General features: G+C 52.1%; 1 protein-coding gene across 5 annotated transcripts in view; it reads left to right on the top strand.

Moving 5' to 3' along the window:
• Window positions 1-277: 277 nt before the first annotated feature.
• The window catches only part of LOC121093879, a 31,348-nt gene continuing 13,309 nt past the window's right edge, over window positions 278-18,316 (top strand). Inside the window, exons 1-3 of one of the 5 annotated variants that reach the window (XM_040606816.1) lie at window positions 278-404; window positions 9,657-10,507; window positions 17,712-17,873. In XM_040606816.1, coding sequence (XP_040462750.1) covers window positions 356-404; window positions 9,657-10,507; window positions 17,712-17,873 — 1,062 coding nt within the window. In that variant the 5' untranslated portion in view covers window positions 278-355. Of the gene's footprint in view, window positions 405-437; window positions 539-7,681; window positions 7,725-9,653; window positions 10,508-17,711; window positions 17,874-18,316 lie in introns of those variants that run through there. The other 4 variants (XM_040606815.1, XM_040606818.1, XM_040606817.1 and 1 more) reach the window with 4 other exon arrangements.

Below are 18,316 nucleotides of genomic sequence, written 5' to 3'. Positions count from 1 at the left end.
TCCTCCCCACCCAAAACATTCCAGCCTTTCCTTTCCTGCCACTTGAGAGGGGGGTTGTTTATTGACATTATGCAAGCGCTGAAATATTTTTCTTTTTCTTCTCCCCCGTCCCTTTTCCCTTCTCCCCCCGCTCCTCCGGGGGTTGCAAAGGTAATCCGGGCCCCTCCAGCCTCCCCGGCTTATCAGCCGTAGGAGATGCATTCCGCCGCACGGCTCCCTTCGTAAGGGCGCGCTGGCCGGGCCCCCGCCCGCCGCCCCGAGGGGTGCCCGCCGCCCCGGCAGCCCGGCCGCGCCGCGGGGGGGCCGCGATGGCAGCCCGCGCCCCTGCCCGCCCCTGAGGGCGGCCGCCGCCGGGATGTTCGCCTGGCACCGCAGCTTCAGGCTGGCCGCGGCCGGCCGGAGAGGTGAGTCCGCCGCCCCCCCCCCCCCCCCGCGCCCCCCCGGCCGCGCAGGCGGTACTTAGGGCCGCGCAGCGCTGCGCGGCCGCGCGCCCCCATGCTGCGCTCGCTGCTCGCCGGCTGCCTCTGCCCGCACGCAGGTAAGCGCGGACGGGAGGGTGCTGCTCGCCGCTTCAGACGGGGCTTATTTGGCTTTTTTCGGCGTGGAAACGGCTTGCGAGGGGAGGAGGGGGGCAGGAGGTACGGGAGCGCGGGGGTCCGGGCGCGCGGAGGCTGCCACCCCCGCACCGCCCGCCTCGCACCCGCACAGCCCCGCGTTCCAGGCGGGTCCGCCGCCCCCCAGCAGCTGCTGCCCCGGGTCTGGGACCCCGCTGGGTGCCCCCGGGCGGGCCGCGCCCCGCACTCCCCGGCGCTGCGCAGAGCGAGTGGCGCTGCGGGTGCGGGATGGTTTATCCCCAGGCAGCGCGGTGGGCCCGGGGATCTCGGCCCCGGGGAGCGGAGCCCCTAGCGCACCCGTTCCCCCTTCAGCCGCGCTGGAGGCGGCGGTTTCCCCTCGCCGTTAGCATCGCTGCCGGCGCCGGCTTGCGGAGCACGGCGGTGGCTACTGGGGTCCCGGCAGCCCACCCGGGGCTCCCGCCTCCCTGCAGCGCTGCGCTGCCCCAGCCCGAGCCGCCACGGGCACCCACCGCTGGGGGGGTGGGGACGACTGCCCAGCTCCCCTGCGCCGGGGGGCCTGCTGGGGGCTGGGGGGAGCTGGAGCCCCCCGAGGTGCCCGAGCTGGCGCAGAGCGTTGCCCTGCCCGGGCTCGGCTGGGGGCTGCGGGTTTTGCCCAAGGACGCGAAGGGCTCTAGGGCAGCGCTGCTGCGAGAGCGCTCCAGCATCAGCACTAGGCGCGAAGAGATGCCCTTTTACAGGGCGGTGGAAATTGCTCTTTTTCTTTTTGCTCTGGATGTAATTTGAGCGTGAACTTGTGTCCCCCAGGCTACATAGTGCAGGGTTAGGAGGGGAAAGGAAGCTTGCTCTTCCACCGGGAAGCATCCCTCATCACCCAGACACAGAAGTACTGTCAGGGGCAGGTGGAAGCTTTGGGGGGGGGGGGAACGGGACGGGACAGACTTCTCACGTGGAGCACTGATCAAACAGAGATTCCGCCAGAACTTCTCCAAATACGAAACAGGGACAGCACTCCCTCATTACCTCAGCTACAAAGAGGCACCAAATATGATTTGCACCCTGGTTTGGACCCCATTTCTACTCAAAAAGCCAAGAGTATGCTGCTTCTTGCAAGCTTTGTAGCAGGGACTTCAGAGCTGCATCTCCAAATGCAGCCTCAGAATGTAAACAGAACAAAACTTTTTTTGTTCTTTCTTTAGAATGGCAGCTAAGTAACAGGGGTGTAGGCTGGATCTTCTCCCCTCCTTGCGGGGGCTGTTAGAACAGAAGTATCAGGGTGGCAGGACCTCTTGTATCAGCAAGTTCAGCTTACTACAGCTACAGAGCCTTGCATCGCCACCTCCTCCTCATCATCATCTCACCACGGTCCTCATGTGGCTGCAGTAAGAGCAACTAACCCAAAAATTGTCACCGCTCTCATTGTGACCATAAAAGACTTCAGACATACCAAAGAGTATGGTTACACCCACCCACTGCTCCCTCCTCAGAGCAGGAGCAGCGCTGGGGTTTCGCCTAGGGACAGCAGTGACTGCACATGGAGGATGGGTTAACAGTGACCTTTCGGAGTTCCTCTGCCTTCAGTTGAAGCACTGGGGTCTTAATGGCTTTGGTCTGTGGGACTACTGAACAGTTGTTTATCCAAGCTTATTATAGGCAATAAAACCTGAATGACTACATACCTGTCATCCCTGGGGGGCAAGTTCCGTCCTTGCAAAGGGCCTCCTGTCTCCTGGTTTCTGGCTGAATACTCCTTAAGGATACAAGGCAGCCTGCAAGTCAGATGTGCAAGGAAGGATCTCCTGAACTAGACAGTTCTGGCCAAGGTGTGGTATATCTGTTTTCGTTTTCGGCTCAGCCACATTAGTGAGCTGTGTGCCAAATAATCTTTTGCTGTTATACAGGGCTGCTCGTGAAAGCACCATTTACTTTAAGGTTTTGAACCTTTCTTCTGAATGAGCACATGGAAATTTCCAAGAAGGATTTGCAGGTCTTTAGGGAGAGCTGTCATCACCCTGGCAAAGTCTCACAAACAAGCACCAGGGATGCCTGTGGGAGCTGAGCCCCCCACCCCAGGAGTGGTTACGCTGCAGAGCAGGGAGGACTCTGGCACAGAACCTCGTGCACCATACTTATCCTTGGCCTCATTTTCCCACTGGGCTATACATCTAAAGTAGTAAGTTGCAGGCTAAATGCAGCAAAAAAAGTTTATCTGGCACTATACACATGGTCAGGTGTTAGGTCCAAAAACTGGTGGCTGCCAGCCTGCGCGAGCACCACCGGTAAAACAGGTGGTCTGCGGGGACCTGCTGTGCCCAGGGACCACCTGCCAGAGGTCACTCATCTGTCAGACCCGTCGCTCTGTTTCCAAAACTTTGTGGGTCACTTGGAATGACTAGAAGCAAGTTGTAGAAGTGTCAAGTGGTCTCTGTACTTGGAAACCCATTTCCTCTTTAGTTCACCCAACTGTTGCCACCAGTAAAGAAGCTCCCTCTCATTCTGCCTCAAATGCCTGAAGAGAGCTATAAGTATCTCCTCCTCTTCTAAAATTTAGGTATTAAGACAAAAAATGCCTCTTCAGTCAGTCCTTGAACCCTATTATCTTTCTCTCAGCATCTGTTTTATATGGATTTATCATTGCTAGCTGCGGCTATGGGGGATCTATAACATTTCTGGCCACATTATATATTACCAAACTATCATCTGGAGGAACTTCATACACTTATAACTAAAAGTCTGGGAGAGCACCTTGGAGGAAAACCACCCAAGAACTTTGTGCTTTTTGTTCGAGGGCTGTCAGAGATCTCAGCTGTGTCATAATTGTTCCTTTGCATTCAACATTTCAAGCAAATCAAACTGTATATATACTCCCATGAAATCCACATGCATTTCAGTGGGCGGATTGAAATATTGAGGATTGGGTCTATCAAGCAAATATTCAGTTACCACATGGGAGCGTGTTCCTCTGCAAACATTACTTGTTCAGTCACAATTCCAGTAAAAAAACAAAAAAAACCCAAAAAAAACCCCCCACACACACCAAAAAAAAACCCCAAACACACACATTTCTATAGCAGTGATTTTTCAAGCCTGCACAAGTTTCTGCTGTTGTAGAGAGGCTGTAACTGGTGCAAGACCTTTCTGTAAGCTCCCCTTAGAAATGCTCAGGCTTGTGATTGTCCTAACAGCTCCGGAGAAGCCCTTGCTCAGGCTGGGCCGTGCTCACAGAGTAGCTTTGCTGAAACAGCCTTGGGAGGGCAGGTTATCTGCAGAAACTTGGTACCAAGCAGCACCCCTGCCATCGTCAGGACTGGGACCAGGTCTTTAACAGTGGGGAAGATCCTCACCCCACGGCAAAGCTCCATGGAGACAGATTTCCCTGCCATATGGTCAGTTGGTTGTGCTTGATGGGGTTTGCTTGTTTGTTGGGTTGTTCTGGTTGGAGTTTTTTGGCAGTGTAAGAGTAATCCAGTCCTTCCCTTGAGCGCTGGGCTCCGTGTGCCGCAGGGCTCTGCAGGGGACAGCCACTGCCCCGCTAGGAAGGTGGTGTGGCTCCAGCATGGGGGTGGCTGGTGCCGAGCAGGGGGTGCCAGCACAGCCCCAGCCCTCCCCACACGTGGGGAAAGAGTCAGCAGCAAAAAATGCCTATTGTTTCAGAAAGGAAGTGACCCCTTTTCTCTCAAATGCTGGGAAATTGAGACCTCATCGCTGGCGAGGGAAAAAAAATAAAGTCCCCTCTTCACAGGGAAAGGGAAATAATACCTGGGCTGTACTGCTAGCGGTGGTAGAGAACATGTTGGAGCAGCAGGACTAAAGGGAGGCTTTTTTTTTGTAAAGGAAGGAAGGAAAATGAGGGAATGCAAGGACTGAATGGGAGTGGGAGAGCCTTTCATTTCTAGGTCATGAGTTTGACTTCAGCTCCCCAGTCTCTGCTCCCTAACGATTCTTCAAAAGCTGACGAGCATCTCTGTCTGCTACTAGGAGGCCACAGCCGCACCATAGGACCCATCCTGCATGGCACAGGATTTAACGCTCGGCACAGCCGGAGCTAGAGAGGAGTCACCAGGCGGCTGTGCTGGTCCTCTGCGGGATGCTGACAAACCTTTCCTGGGGCTGTGCACATGCATCGTGCTCCTGTGCTCAGGGCTAAGCAGCTGGTCGGAATGATGGGGTTTGGCTCTGGTCTTCCTTTGCAGGGCAGCTGTGCAAAATCCCTGCAGCAACCCAAGGCATTGGTGTTGCCCTTTATTTCTGGTGCTCTGTTCCCATGGCACACTACAGTTGGAAATTTTATCTTTTGTTTATCCTATACATTTATTCTATACAATGCTATCCTTTGTAACACAGCAGCAGATGGAGGCAAGCAAAGCTTTAGCTCCTGTTGGGCCAGCCATTGCGCACGTGTTTAACAGAGATGAGGATGAACATTTTGAGAAGGTGGGTGGGTGCAGACCAGAAGGGAGGAGAGCGGCATGGGGCTGTGCTGGACGGTATAGCTCTGTACTGCCACTGGCAGCACTCATCCCACTGCCAGCCCAGCCCCTTCCCACCACGAGCCCTTCTGTTAGCCAGATGCATCAGAAGACCATGAAGATACTCGAGTCAGTGCATCAGAGACCAAGGACCCCTCTCAGGGATGTAGGAGGGCTTAACAGGGCTTACGCTGAAGGAATTGCCAGTGAAACATGCCTTTGAGCCACAGGCGTAGATGCAAAAAAGTAAAAAATGGACCTGGATTTCAATGCTTTGGAGCATGGTAATTTAAATATAGATGTTGGCTCCTTTACTAGAAAAGTGGGAGTTTTTGCAGGAATTGGGCCTTGGCAGGGCTGGGAACGCCTAGGAGTTCTGCCTGGGAATGAGTTGTTTGAGTACATCTCTTGCATGCGACTTACTCGGGATAAAGAAACTGCTTGAAAGCATTTTCACATTTAGATATCTGCTCTCCTTCCTCAGGTCAGGAACCTCTATAGCATCGCACCAGGTTGAGCACTGGCAGCTGCTAGGCATTATAAACAGGAACAACACACTCAGACTTCAAACTGCAAGGAAAGGAAAGGAAAGCCTGGGGACAGGAGCTGACAGGAGAGTATTCACCTCCGAAGGGTTGAAGTTTCTCTGCTAGGCTTTGCTAACTGCCAACAGAGAAGTATCCTAGAAAGCAGTCTGGAAACAAAGCAAAGCAAAGTTCTAGATACTTAGCTGGGAAACATAAATTCCTTTTACTCCCTACTAATTACCTTCAGATATTAGCTAGGTCGCTGTTCCCACCTCCCTGTGGGGATGGGAAGCAGTCTTAATCTCCAGCTGTACAGGCACAGGAAGTCCAGCAACTTGCCAAAGGTCACACGTAATCAAGTCACCATCAGCTACAGCCTTCTGTTACAGCCCAGGAACCCTGCTCAGTGTGATCACAGAGCCAGGCAGCCCTTTGGGGGGCTGCTAAGCAGGGAGCATGAGTTAACCCCAGACAACATCTGGCCTGGGCACACATTGCTGATGATGCTGCAGGCAGCGATACCAGTCCCTAAGCACACACACACAACTCCTTCCCCTCCCCTGCTGCCTGAAAGCAGCATCCTTCCATACCTTACCCTCACCCCAGAAGGGGTGTGGAAAACCAGCCCAGGGGAAAGGAAACAAACAAACAAACCCAACAAAAACAAATCATGGCTGTTTTCCCAGGAGCAGCATTATCAAACGTGGCTGGTCTCCAGCACAAGTAAATACATCTCACCCACCTTAATGCTGCCATTCAGCTCTCTGAAGCTCCTCACGCCTCCTTTCAGAAGCCTCCACATGGGCTTGTAACCATAGCCCCGCAGCACGCTCCTCCAGCACCCGGCAAAAGCCCATCCTGCCCACATTGCTCTGCTACCAACCTGCAAAACACTGGCAGCCAAACCCTCAACCAGAACCAGCTGACACTGCTCCATCAAGGGCCCTGCTAATGAGCTAATTTATAGCAGCTGAGGGTCAGGTTTGGTGGGGGTTGTTGGGTTTTTTGGAGTTTGTGATTTTTTTTTGTAATGGCACAGATGAGCTTTAATTGCACCATTCTGGTGTGTGTTGGCAATGTGCTTGAAAGAGCTGAGTGTTTTTGCATGTCCCTTCCAAGATGCGTAGCAGAAACAGTCTGCTTGGAAGCTCCATGGTTTAGACGCCATTACCCAGGCAACAGGGAGGAAGAAGAGACTGTTCTGTCAGCAAAGTGCAGCAAGAAAAACTTGAGTTTCAGGTCACTGCCTTAATCATGGGGCATCTCCCCGCTGTAGCACAGATGACCATGGGAAAGTATCACTGAGTGAATGAGGATGAGGTGCCCAAGTGTGTTGCAAAATCCTGCCGCCCTTTGCATCTATTCTGAACTTGCGGTAGAGGGATGATAACATCTCACCTCATCACAAGGCTTTGGGAGGATAAATCAGAAATGTTCCGACACTGTGGTTACCAGGACCTGCCACTGCTGAGATCAATGGGCTGCAGCCTGGAACACATAAACAAGAAATTGTGAAACCATGCAATGTCACTGCTGACCACAGGATAGGAAGAGCAAAGGACCATGTTGTCCAAAGCACAGACCTTGCTCCGCGCTGGAGTTGGTGACATTGAGGGGATCCTCATGTGGAGGGTCAGAGATTTCATCTCATTTTTCATGTTTTCTAGCCCAGCCAAACTTTCTGGTACAAATTGTAGCTTTTGCAGTCATAAAAGACAGGAGTTGAAGTCTCTGACATCTCCTTCTTTAAGTAGCAAGACCTCATTTTAATATGCTGCTTCCTGATTTCAGACAAAGAAATATTTGTGTAGGCCAGGGTGAAACCGGTTAAGCAAGAAAAGAGGGACAGATTGAGAGACAGTGAGAGGATCTCCAGTCAAAGGAAAGCATGGCATGATTCATTAGGGAAGGCAATCAGAGTCTTCGGGAAGGAACCACCATTGCATATAGCAGTTCCTGGTAAGAGTGGCAGTGGTAGGATCTGTTCTTAAGGAGAAGGTGCAGCAACACATTTGCTCTCCCCCTGATGCTCGGTGGTTTCGTTGTGCCGTCTGGGGTGGTGACGCCATCAGAAAAGCCTTAACGTTAGCCTTTCATTTTTCACGCAGATACAACACTTTGCCTCTCACTGGCAAGAGATGTTTGCAGCTAAGCAGGTAGATCCTTTTCACTCCAAATCAGTCACGATTCAGCTCCACCTCCTCCTCCCAAGACCTGGCACCAAGCTCCCTCTTACAGGTGGTGTTTGGCTGTGCCCAGAGCTGCAAAGCAGGCTCCCCGCTCCCTGTCCTCAGCTCGGAGGCTGTCACACTTGCTCCAAGAGCAGAAGCCCCTGATGAGCTTGCCTGTGGCATTCCCCTGGGCGATGGCTTTCTCCTGTCCCCTAGCCCAGTGAGGTACTGGTGTTGCATTGCTGATGGTCTGGTACTGACCATCCCACATGTGGCCCTTCCCAGTGGGGCGATGCCTGTGCATCCTGCCACAGAGGTGGGTACAGCTCTGTATGCGATAAACACGGTCGTCTGTGAGGGGTTATAAGCACTGTGTGTGCCCAAGTGCCACAAAGAGCCCATCAGACAGGATTATTTATTGCTGACAGCCCTTCATGGAAATCCAGGGTAAAATATGAACTCTATGGCTGTCTGTGAGCAGGAAAGGGCACAATTCAGTGATATCCCAAGAAATTTTCAGGATCAAATAGAAGTGATTTAAATAAAGTAGAAAATGATCTGTGTGGTAGCTAGCTCGGGCCCTTAATGGGTGAAAGCCTCCCTTGCCTGTGGATGCTGTGGGAAGCAGGCTGGAGGAGGGAAGGGGGGAAACAGGTCCTTTCTGGACGGGGAGCTGTCTGGGCTGCGGCAAAGGAGGGCTGTGCATGCAGCAACCCCTGCCCTCCCGCCGGCTGGTGGGGGTCCTGGCCTGCCCTGCCTCCTTAGGGATAGTTACCTTACCAGGAGCGAGTTTGTGAAGCAGCTGCTGGTTTGGTATCAAGCAAAAAGGAAGGAAGTAGGAGAGGGGAATGAGAGGAAGTGAAGTAGGAAGTAAGATATCCTGAAAAGTGTATGTACTGTAACCCTCTGAGGTGCTCTGGGTCAGGCACTAATGAGGGAAAAGATACCAAAGGAACTGAAGTCTTGTACTGCAGCAGTTCCCGGCCCTATATGTATATGTGTGTATATATATATAAATACACAAACAGTTGTATTTGGAGCTGAGATTTGCAGCTTGCTAAAGGGTGGATGCTGGGCTTTCACCCTGGCTCTCATACCATCGCCGTGAATCAGAAGCCCGCACTGTGAAATATAAGATTCAGAAAAACAGTAAGAAAACCTGGGGGCAGATCTTCAGCTCCTGTAGATCAGTCTTTCATCCAGAGGCTGTTCTGCCACGTCACCCTCTGAAATAATTGTGATGTGAAAACAAGTCATCTTTGTCCACGTGTGAAAAAAGCTCATAAAGCTGCCCCCTTCTCCTTTCTCTTTACGAGGCAGGTAAGGGCTGATTTAAAGGAATTACTTCATAGCTAAAACCATACAGGGAGTGAAGAAGACCTACAGTGCCTCATTTGCTTTTCCTATCAGCACTTGCTTTTTGTCACCTGTGTGTGTGGAGAGAATACCAAACAGCTCGCAAATTGCCTGTTGCGACCCAGAATTCACTTAAGCCTGCAGAAAGATAGATTTTGTTTCACCCTTTTTGCTGCTGGTGTGGAATACATTTAATCAGAGGAAATATTTTAGACTTAAATTAAGGCCTGTCGTGCTAAAAGCACACGTACTTCTCTGTGCCTGGGCACAGGTAATCACCAAAAACTTATCTGGCTAATGTTTTGTTTTCTGCCTACCTGTGAAATCAGAACTCTGTCTGCATTGATGACTCCCCCCGAAGGACTCTGGGGCTGCGAAACAACACATGTGTTGTAGCAGAGCCTGCGAGAGAGCTTCATATAGCTCCCCAAAATACCACATTAGGGCTCTCCCTCTCCACCACCTTACTACGGGGGGCTTACACTTCCACGCCTCAGGGGATGTGCTAAACACTGGGGTTTGCAGCCTCTTGTGACCTTCTACTTCTTTTCTTTTAAGCAGGTAAGAAGAGCCCACCTGCCGAGGACAAAGTCGTGCTGACACACATGAAGATACTGAGCAATGAAGGAATCCAAAACCCCGGGCTGATCCCAGAGGCTTCCGCTGGCCCAGCCTGCAGGGAAGAGCCCCAGCTCCCCGGTGCCAGCCCGCCACTGGCCCGCCAGGGGACCCCGAAGGCGGCAGCCGCCCCGGCAGACCCTGACTGTGCCGATGGGCTGGCAGGCACAGACTGCGTAGCCACACTGCCCGACCTCAGCGCCTTTGAGTCCAAGTGCCGACTTCACAGATTCTCCAAATTCGAATCCGAGGACTCGGGGGTTGAATTGCCAAGTGGGGCCAATTCTCCCTCAACGCCGACGGGTTCAGAGAAGAGCTTTGTGCTTCACAGCAGAGACTCATTTTGTGACTCGGGTGTGCTGAGCACCTCTTCTTCCCCAGAAATTGACCATCTGATAATGAGAACACACAAGGAGCACGCCAGGAAAGTCAGCCACCAAGATCCAGAGAGCCAACAGCAAGCTGAGTACTACAGACAGGAGGCAGATGCCGTGCAGGGTCCTGCAGCTTCCCTTGAAGACCTCAGCATCCCTCAAGAAGAAAGTCCCAATGAACATTCTGACCAGAGCGAAAGGCAATCTCTGGAAAAGGAGTCCACCCCAGAGACGGACCTTCCCAGGGAAAGCACTCTTCCCACCCCAGGTCCCATAGAAGAGCCAAAGACAGTTGCTGACAGCTTCCCAGAGAACTTTGGCAGCATGCAAGACCTTCAGATCCACGGCCATCAGCTGAAGAAGTACCCCACAAGCAACAGTCTGGACGAATACATGGATGAATGCTGTAGACTGAGCGAGGTAAGAAACACCTAAACGGAAGCTTAGAGCCAGGCCTGTCCAAATACCTCAGTCAGGGTCTGAGTCCTGCGGGTTGTCAGGAGCTGGGACACATCCCAGTGAGTTAGAGAATCTCCCCTGCAACTGTTGCTGTAAGCAGCAAATCATGGCAAGCGGTTTTTAAGAGCTCTTTTCATAGCAGTTAAATCCTGAAGCAGTTCACATATATCCAGTCTGGGTGAGGATGGCTAATGGCTCATGGAAATCTGATGTTTCAAAAAGCCCCAGATTAGAGGACGGGCTTGATTCTGGTCCTAAAATGAAGGTTGTGAAGTTAGTCATTGTCGTCTGACACATGGGATGGGGGGCAGAACATTGTTTCCTTCTCAAGGTCGGGTTATTCCTGTTCCTGGGAACTGCTGGACTGCCATCGGGGCACCAGAATGTGGAAAGAACTTGTCTAAGGGGTGGCTCATTTCTGTCCAGGCCTGTCCTGTCCTCTCCAGTCAGCTTTGTCAAATAACGAGTGAGCAGGGAGCTAATGCAGAGATCCAAATCCTTGCCGGGCTGGATCGGAGCTCCCATCTTACCTTGCCAGTGCAGCTGTGATGGAACAAAACTGCAAAGGCATATTTTCAGCAGCTTGTCCCGCTCCAGACTCCCTCTTTTTTCTGCTTGCTGGATACACTGTGCCACTGACAGGAGGATGAAAAGCCCTTCTGTGCACCTTCTCCTGTAGTGGATGCTGGCAAGCACTCACCCCAGCACATTGCCCAAAGCCCTGGGCTACCAGCATGCAGACAGGTCACTGCCTTGCCTGCCCACTGCAGTGGCTCCTGCACCAAGGAAAGACCTAACTGGAGAGGTGATTCATGACAGAGAGGTGGGCCAAGGAGCCCCATGAGCAAAGGGCTGGAGAAGGGCAGACGAGGCGGAAAGGGTCACACAGCAAAAACATCCGATGGTGCACAACGGGGATTTCTGTTCAGGGCATTCGTTGCAGTAACAGTGATGGATCGGAAAGGGAGATGGGTGGGAGGAAGCCAAGTGAGAAGTGCTGTCTGCTGTGCAGATAATTTCACCGTGACCTCTCTGCCCAGGCCCTGAACCATCATTCCTCCCCAGCATGCCAGACCCTCCCAAGCAATGAGGAAGGTCAGCCATGGCCCACTTCTGCTAACTTTGCCTGTCGAGCCCGTACAAGTGAGGCACGATCCCGCAGAGCAGCCTCTCCCCCCAGCTGTCTCACATACAGCGGAAGATGGATGTCTATTTTGCACAGTCCTCAAACAGTCAGCGCCCTGGCCTTTTGGCAGAGAGTTCAGAAAAGAACCAGAGCACGAGAGTTTGACCGCAAGGAGACTTTATAAAAAGTTACCTAAATTCTCTGTCACACTCCAGAGGGTTTGCAGCCAGCTTGGTCTTGTCTGACAGCTCTGGCTGCCCATGAAATTCCTTTAAATCATTTGTGAAATGGAGCCTCCCCAAAGCAGAGCATTTAAATAAACAAGAGAATAATTTAGAAAGAAGGTGAAGAGGAAGTGAAGCTCTTGGGAGCTTATCTCCCCTTCTTTTTAATATCCTTGCTGGCTGAGTGCTAAAGCTCTGTGCCCCAGAGCACTTTTCTTTCTTTGTTTTTTGAGCTGTATAAATACAGCTGTGACCTAGATGCTGGGGAAGCTTGCCCCTCTTCACACAGCACCTCCAGGCTGCTGTAGCCATAGACCAGCACCTCTTCCAGCTGCCGGGATGCCAGGTAGCACCCAGGCTGATGGGGGCAAAGGATGCCCACGGCTGCTGCTGCAGAGCCTTCTGCCCTTGCCCAGCCTGCGCAAGGCTGGCCTGCCCTCACTGTCCTGCAACGGAGGTGGGACCCGCTCGGAAGGGATGCCCAGATGTCCATGGCTGAGGGATGCGCCTGGCTCCCCGCAGCGAGGAGGCTCTGCTCCAGGCTTACTCTGTGGCTCTCACATGTCCAAGAGACAACGTGGTACTTAGGGGCCAATCTCTTGTCCGGCCTGATGTCATCTGAAGGGCTCAGATACCCCTGGAAATGCAACCAGTGTAATCTGAAAGGTAGCAGGCCAGCGCAGAGCATTCCCACTCTGCTCGGCAAGGAACACAGCAAACCAAATTGTTTTGTTGCATCATTAAGTCCATGTCAATAGAGATGCAAGAGTGCTTATGCCGGCTTAATTTGACACCAGGTGAGAGCATTATTTAATTATAACTGACAGCATCCTCAGTTCTGCGGCTGGTTTGGGGAATGCAGCTTCCAAGCGAGAGGGGACCAGCTGCGTGTCCCCAGCCCACTGGCCGCAGCAGTGCCAGCACGGTGCTCAGCGGCACAGCCCAGTGCCAGCATGGTGCTCAGCGGCACAGCCCAGCGACTCAGGCTGCCAGCACTGGCCGAGCATGGCCTTCCGCACCCTCCCAGCTGAGGCTACAGGAGGGAAAACACCAAAAAAAAGAAACTGGAAGTGACCAAAAGTTTGACCATTTGGATTCATTCAGTGAATGGCTTCGGTGGAAATCTAGATAGAATCATTTCAGCCTGGCGTTTCTCAGACAAAGCTTTCTGATCTTTTGTTTTGAACTGTTGTTGTTTTGAAATTTGCCTACATTTAGAAAGATGAAAGAAAGTGGAAGCTGTCAAACAACAAGTGAAAGAACTTTGAAGCCTAAATAAAAGCATTTCCTTTTAAGCCAAATTAAATGTTTGGGGTCAGTTTGAAGATGCTAGCTTTTGATGCTTTTGCTGTGCAAACATTCCCTCACGCTTTGTGAAGTTTGCATTTAAAGCCAGCCCATACCCCTAGAAGAAGAGAGAGGGTGGAAGCATCATCATCATGAAATGAAACACCACCACCCCCCATTACTGATGCAGCTCTAATTATCCTGGGCTGAAGTAGTCAAAATACTTCTCTGCGGAGAGCGGCACGGTTCGGGGGAGGTATGGGGCAACCTGTGGCCATCAGCCCGTAGCCTGTGCGTGCCGCTTGGAGGAAACTAGAAGCTATCAGCAACCACAGCCCCTCCTGGACAGCCGGGTGGAGCCGTCAGAAATATACAGCATGATCCCCCTCTTTCCTGTTATTCACAAGCCTTTTGGTGCTGTCAGCTTCCAGTGACAAATGCTTCCCGCTCTGCCTGTGGCGTCACCCAGCAGTTGCTCCAAGCCCCATGAGTGTGTGACCAGGGTTTGCCATTAGGGACCACGCTGCCTCCGTACTGGCCGTGCTAACACGGTGGGAGCGGGCAGCGAGGGATCTGTGGGAGCGTGGAGCAGGGTATAACTCAGACCTGTCCGCAAGTGAGGAGCATTGCTCAAAGCACAGAAAGCTATGACACTGCAAGAAACATCGGTGAGCTCTTGCCTGAACAAAGAGGAGCTTTGCCTGCAACCTAGTGCCACCTGTCACCCTCAGCTCCTGCTGCCAAGCCCACCTCAGGGCAGATTTTCATTGATCCCAGCTGAAGAAAAGCCCATTGCATGCATCAGAGTAATGGCAGGAATGCATGGGACAAAGCACTGGTTAGATGATCAGAAATGCAGCTTTGATTATGCCTCAGTTGGACGAGAGGCTTGAAAGCAACCGCTCGTCTTGCAGCTCCTGCCGCCCTTCAGACCTCTGCAGTGCTCAGGGGCTGAGCACGATGGCACGTGCAGGGGGGGACATGCTCACACCACCGCAGATGGTGGCTGCAGGGGAAAACTGTTGGTTTACCCCAGTCAGAACAGTGACTGGAGGGCTCTGGATAAGCCAGAGCTCCCAGTGCAGATGCTGATCCTGTATTTTTAAGTTTCCTAGGAAATCTGTGGGGCAGCACAACAGTGATGGTTTGTCGGCAGCTGAGCAGGGACCCATGTACTGAACCCTGTCCCCAGAACTCCACCAGACGAGCACCCACCGGGCAGAGAGCCCTTCAGTTACCCGGCTGTACGGCGGCGTAGGGCACCACAGCTCTGCAGGGGCTAAACCGTAACGGGAGCGACTCGGCAAGCCTCGGGTTCCTCTCCTTAGCAGTGGGTCTGGCTCAGCTTGATCTACCCAAAAGGAAAATCTGGCATTATTTACGCATTATGTTGGTACTTCATAGTGCAACTTTAACCGTCTGATTCAAAAATTGTGTCAGTCTGATCCTCCACATCTTCACCTTCAAACAAGTGGGTGAGATGGTTTTCCTTCTTCGTAGGCTTCATCGACTCAAAAACAGGCACGTGGCTTTTGTTCCAACACTACTGGGCAACCCCTGTGTGGGGAACAGGAAACATTTCAGTCCCGTTAAGTGAATGTTTTGGGAAGCTTTGGCGGGGAGGACAGAGGCTGGAAGAGAATCATCCTGGAAAATGTTTGCGGTTTTCCTATGGTTGCTCACCCTCCACTGCTGGCTTAAAACTGCTGAGAGGAAAATATTTAGACCAGAATGAACATGACAGACCAGGTTCTACGCAGCACTTGGCATGACCTTAGAAGACAGTGAGGGCTGGTTAGGTATCTCCAGTCCATGGAAAAGAAAGCCCTGGAAGGGTCCCTAGAGACACCCTCTCCTTTTGGGGGCAATCAGCTAAATTACACATTTTTTTAGTGTTTAACACCTGCCGTATCTGAGCCATCCTGAAGCTAATGGGCCTTGTGGCAGGGCAAGCAAGGTGAAGCATCCCCCTTGAAGGCTTTCCCCCTTTTGCCTGCTGCCTGCAGAGGCAGCTGGTCCTGCCAGGATGGGCAGGCGCCAGAGGCTGTGCCTGATTTGCCTTTTCCTCATTTGTGCTTACTGGGATCCCTTCAATAAAATGCAAAATAATTTCCTATTAAATAGCCCAGACTGCCTGCTTCTGAAGCCTGGCTGTGAACCGTATCAAGTCCAACCTCTATCTGGTTTAGGTCCTCTACAGGGGTAAATCCACCTTGCCTCAAGGCAGGGAGCAACTGCTTAACATCTTGTCCCTCTCATTTTCTGAAGGCCTGTATCTATGCTCAGGAGTTGGAGGTTCTCTCTAACTTTTGCTAAAAGCCAGATTTTCTTCATGCCTGCCCCAAACACACCTTTGCTTAAGCCCTGGACACAGAGCATCGGACATCAGGGCCACTGTCCCTTCTCCCCCCGCTCCCTGTAACCCTAGCAGCTGCAAATACTCATCAGGAACTTAAAATATCAAGCGAAGGACAAACACGGAACCAAAGGAGGGGTTCTAACAGAAAGAGGTCACACTCAAATGCTTTGTGCTTTCTCCCCAGCCCTGAGGTTACGGACGCATGTTTTACTTTACCCTCTTTTCCAAGAGCTCCTCTGTCCCTTGTAGTCTTCCCCTGTGTTTCTGCAGCTACAACGGGTTGGATTTGGCTTAGTGTCTCCTTAGGGCAATACAGACATTCCATCCGCCACTGCAACAGCAAACTGGCAGAAAGGGGATTGTTAAACGTGAAGAAAGAGGGTGTGGTAGCACAAAGGCTGCATTTCCAAGGATAATGAGGAACTTCTGACTACCTATTTTGGGTCAGCGTAAAAAAAAAGACTACTCATTTTGTGGCAGCTCAAAACTGCCCAGTTTCAGAAGCCAATACTCACACACCTTCTGCAAGTCACGCTTCCGAAGCTGGGCAGCCCCAAATCCCTGGATGCTTTCAGATGTATCGGTTATAGTGCTTTTGATTCAAGCTTTTCCCAGCAGACACCATGTAGGCTTCGTTCTCCCTGCGGGTCCTGGGGCTGTGCCCCTTCCCACCGCACAGACATGCTAAGGGCTCGGTTTTATGGCTGAGTAGCCTTTGTCTTGCCACCGCTCCTGCAGGCTCTGCCCGAGAGGAAAATAAAAATCATGAATGTTAATGACGGGTTGGCTCGGAGTCATCACCGGTTTTCATGTGATTTCATGTGACCTCTGTCCCAACCTCAGACGCAAAAGCATCTGGACATAATAATACCTGTTTATAAACAACTTTGTATCATCAGTTGTTTAAAAAGAAGTAAATCCTAATGTTGATTATTTTTGAACACACCATGAGCTTTCTGTCATAATGAAAAGACAGGAAGAGTCCCAAGGCTGGCATTTCCCCAAAAATGCAGATTGTTGTGGGAAAGGAGACAGAGCAAGCTTCCTGCTTTTGTAGAGAGAACTTATTTTTTGAAGTAAGATAAACTTAGAGCGCTGCTTTTGTAAATATCGAGGCTTATTTTACTTACTGATATCACATGCACATCAGCAGGCAGCGCCAAGGTGGAAGCGAGCCCTGCATGTGTGTGTGAGCAGCACGTTCGGAGCCCGCGGCGGCACGGGAGAGGATGCTCGCTGTGCTCGGGGAAGCCCGGGGGCCAGGAGCGACGAGGTGCTGAGAAGGAGGCTGGGAAGCACCGCTGATTTTCCTCTGCCACAGAACTGCCGCCTGTCTGCAGCACTGCCAGTGGCTGCGCAGCACTGGGATGCTGCAGGTTCTGGGCACAGAGAGATCCGTGGTACAGAACACCCTGCCAGAGCCAGGCAGCAGGGTTGACCCTGCAAACTTTCTTCAGGCACCTCTTAGTGACTGAGAAAGCAGCAGCGGGGACGTAAGCTGGGATCTGCTAAAGACCACTTTGGCAGCTCGGTCCAGGCATGCGTCCCTCTCGCTGACCCAGCGGCGATGAGGGTCTGAGTTCAGCCGTGCCGTAATGGTTGTGGATTGCCAAAGGCAGGTAAAACCTACCCCCAAAGTTGGCCACACAGCAGCAAATCACTGCAACCTGCAGATGCCTGCCTTTGGGTAGAAGCCAGGCTCAGCGCCAGTGCACCTAGGTGTGACTTGCCCGAGGGCTCTGGGCTAAGGGAGCCATACGAACCCCAGCCATCTGTACCATACAGTAGAACTATATTTGTTTGTAAGGGTCCTGTGACCAGCAAAAGATGAAAATTAACCTGGCAGGTGGAATTAGAAACAGGCTGTCAGGTTCTGCTCCGTGTCAGCCTGTGATCAGTCAGAAGAGCCCCTCTGATGGCACGTCTTGCTGAGCAATCCAGAAAAGAGCTGTGAGCAAGCTACAGGCCTGCTATAGCTCAAGTCTGTACATGTAGCTATACTCAGGTCTGAGTATGACCTCAGGTCTGGCTGTAACCAAAGCTCCTTGCAAGGGGAAGCCTGAGCATCTTTACCATGGCCCACAGCTGCCAGGGGTGTGCTGGGCTCCCACCCACAAGTAACGGTTGCTCTGCTACTGCTGCATGGTCTAAGATGCGTTATCATTGCAGGTGAACCAAGGGAACAGCAAAGCCCTGGGATCTGGTCTGGGATACCTGGAACACATTTGCCAACTGATTGAGAAGATCGGGCAGCTGCAGGAACACAACCTGCGTCTCCAAAAGCAAGTGTGCAGCTTGCAGAAAGAACAGAAGATGAGCCAGATAAAAGAGGTAAGCAGACACCATAGTATCTTCCATTAAAAGCTATACTCAAGGCCCAGATGTGAAGTTCCATGTCTGTGTGAGGGAAGATGCTAATTTACTGGACCCCACGCTCACCTGGGCTGGGTGCTCTGGTTTTCAGGGACCCCTCGCCCACCACAGTGGGCTCAATTTCCCTTGGGGTGGGCTTGGGTGTCTCTTCTTGTTCAGTGTTGTTTCGCAGGTGTGCTTGCTTCTGTTGAGTTAAACAGCATCCCTCTCACCCCATGCAATGGCCAGCTCAGAGTCAGTAGCTTTAACTTCTCTACGGTTGAAAACATCAAGAACACATCTGCCCCCGTCAATGCTATCAAAACAAAACATTCAATTGTGTTTTGAATTAAAAGCTCCTTCTTTTCTTTCTGGTTTCAAACCCCAAAATCCCAGACTTTCCCACAAAACAGACATGGTGG

This window comes from Falco naumanni, chromosome 9, assembly GCF_017639655.2.
Source record: "Falco naumanni isolate bFalNau1 chromosome 9, bFalNau1.pat, whole genome shotgun sequence".
Lineage (NCBI taxonomy): Eukaryota > Metazoa > Chordata > Aves > Falconiformes > Falconidae > Falco > Falco naumanni.
This window is presented reverse-complemented; position numbering and strand designations above follow the sequence as displayed.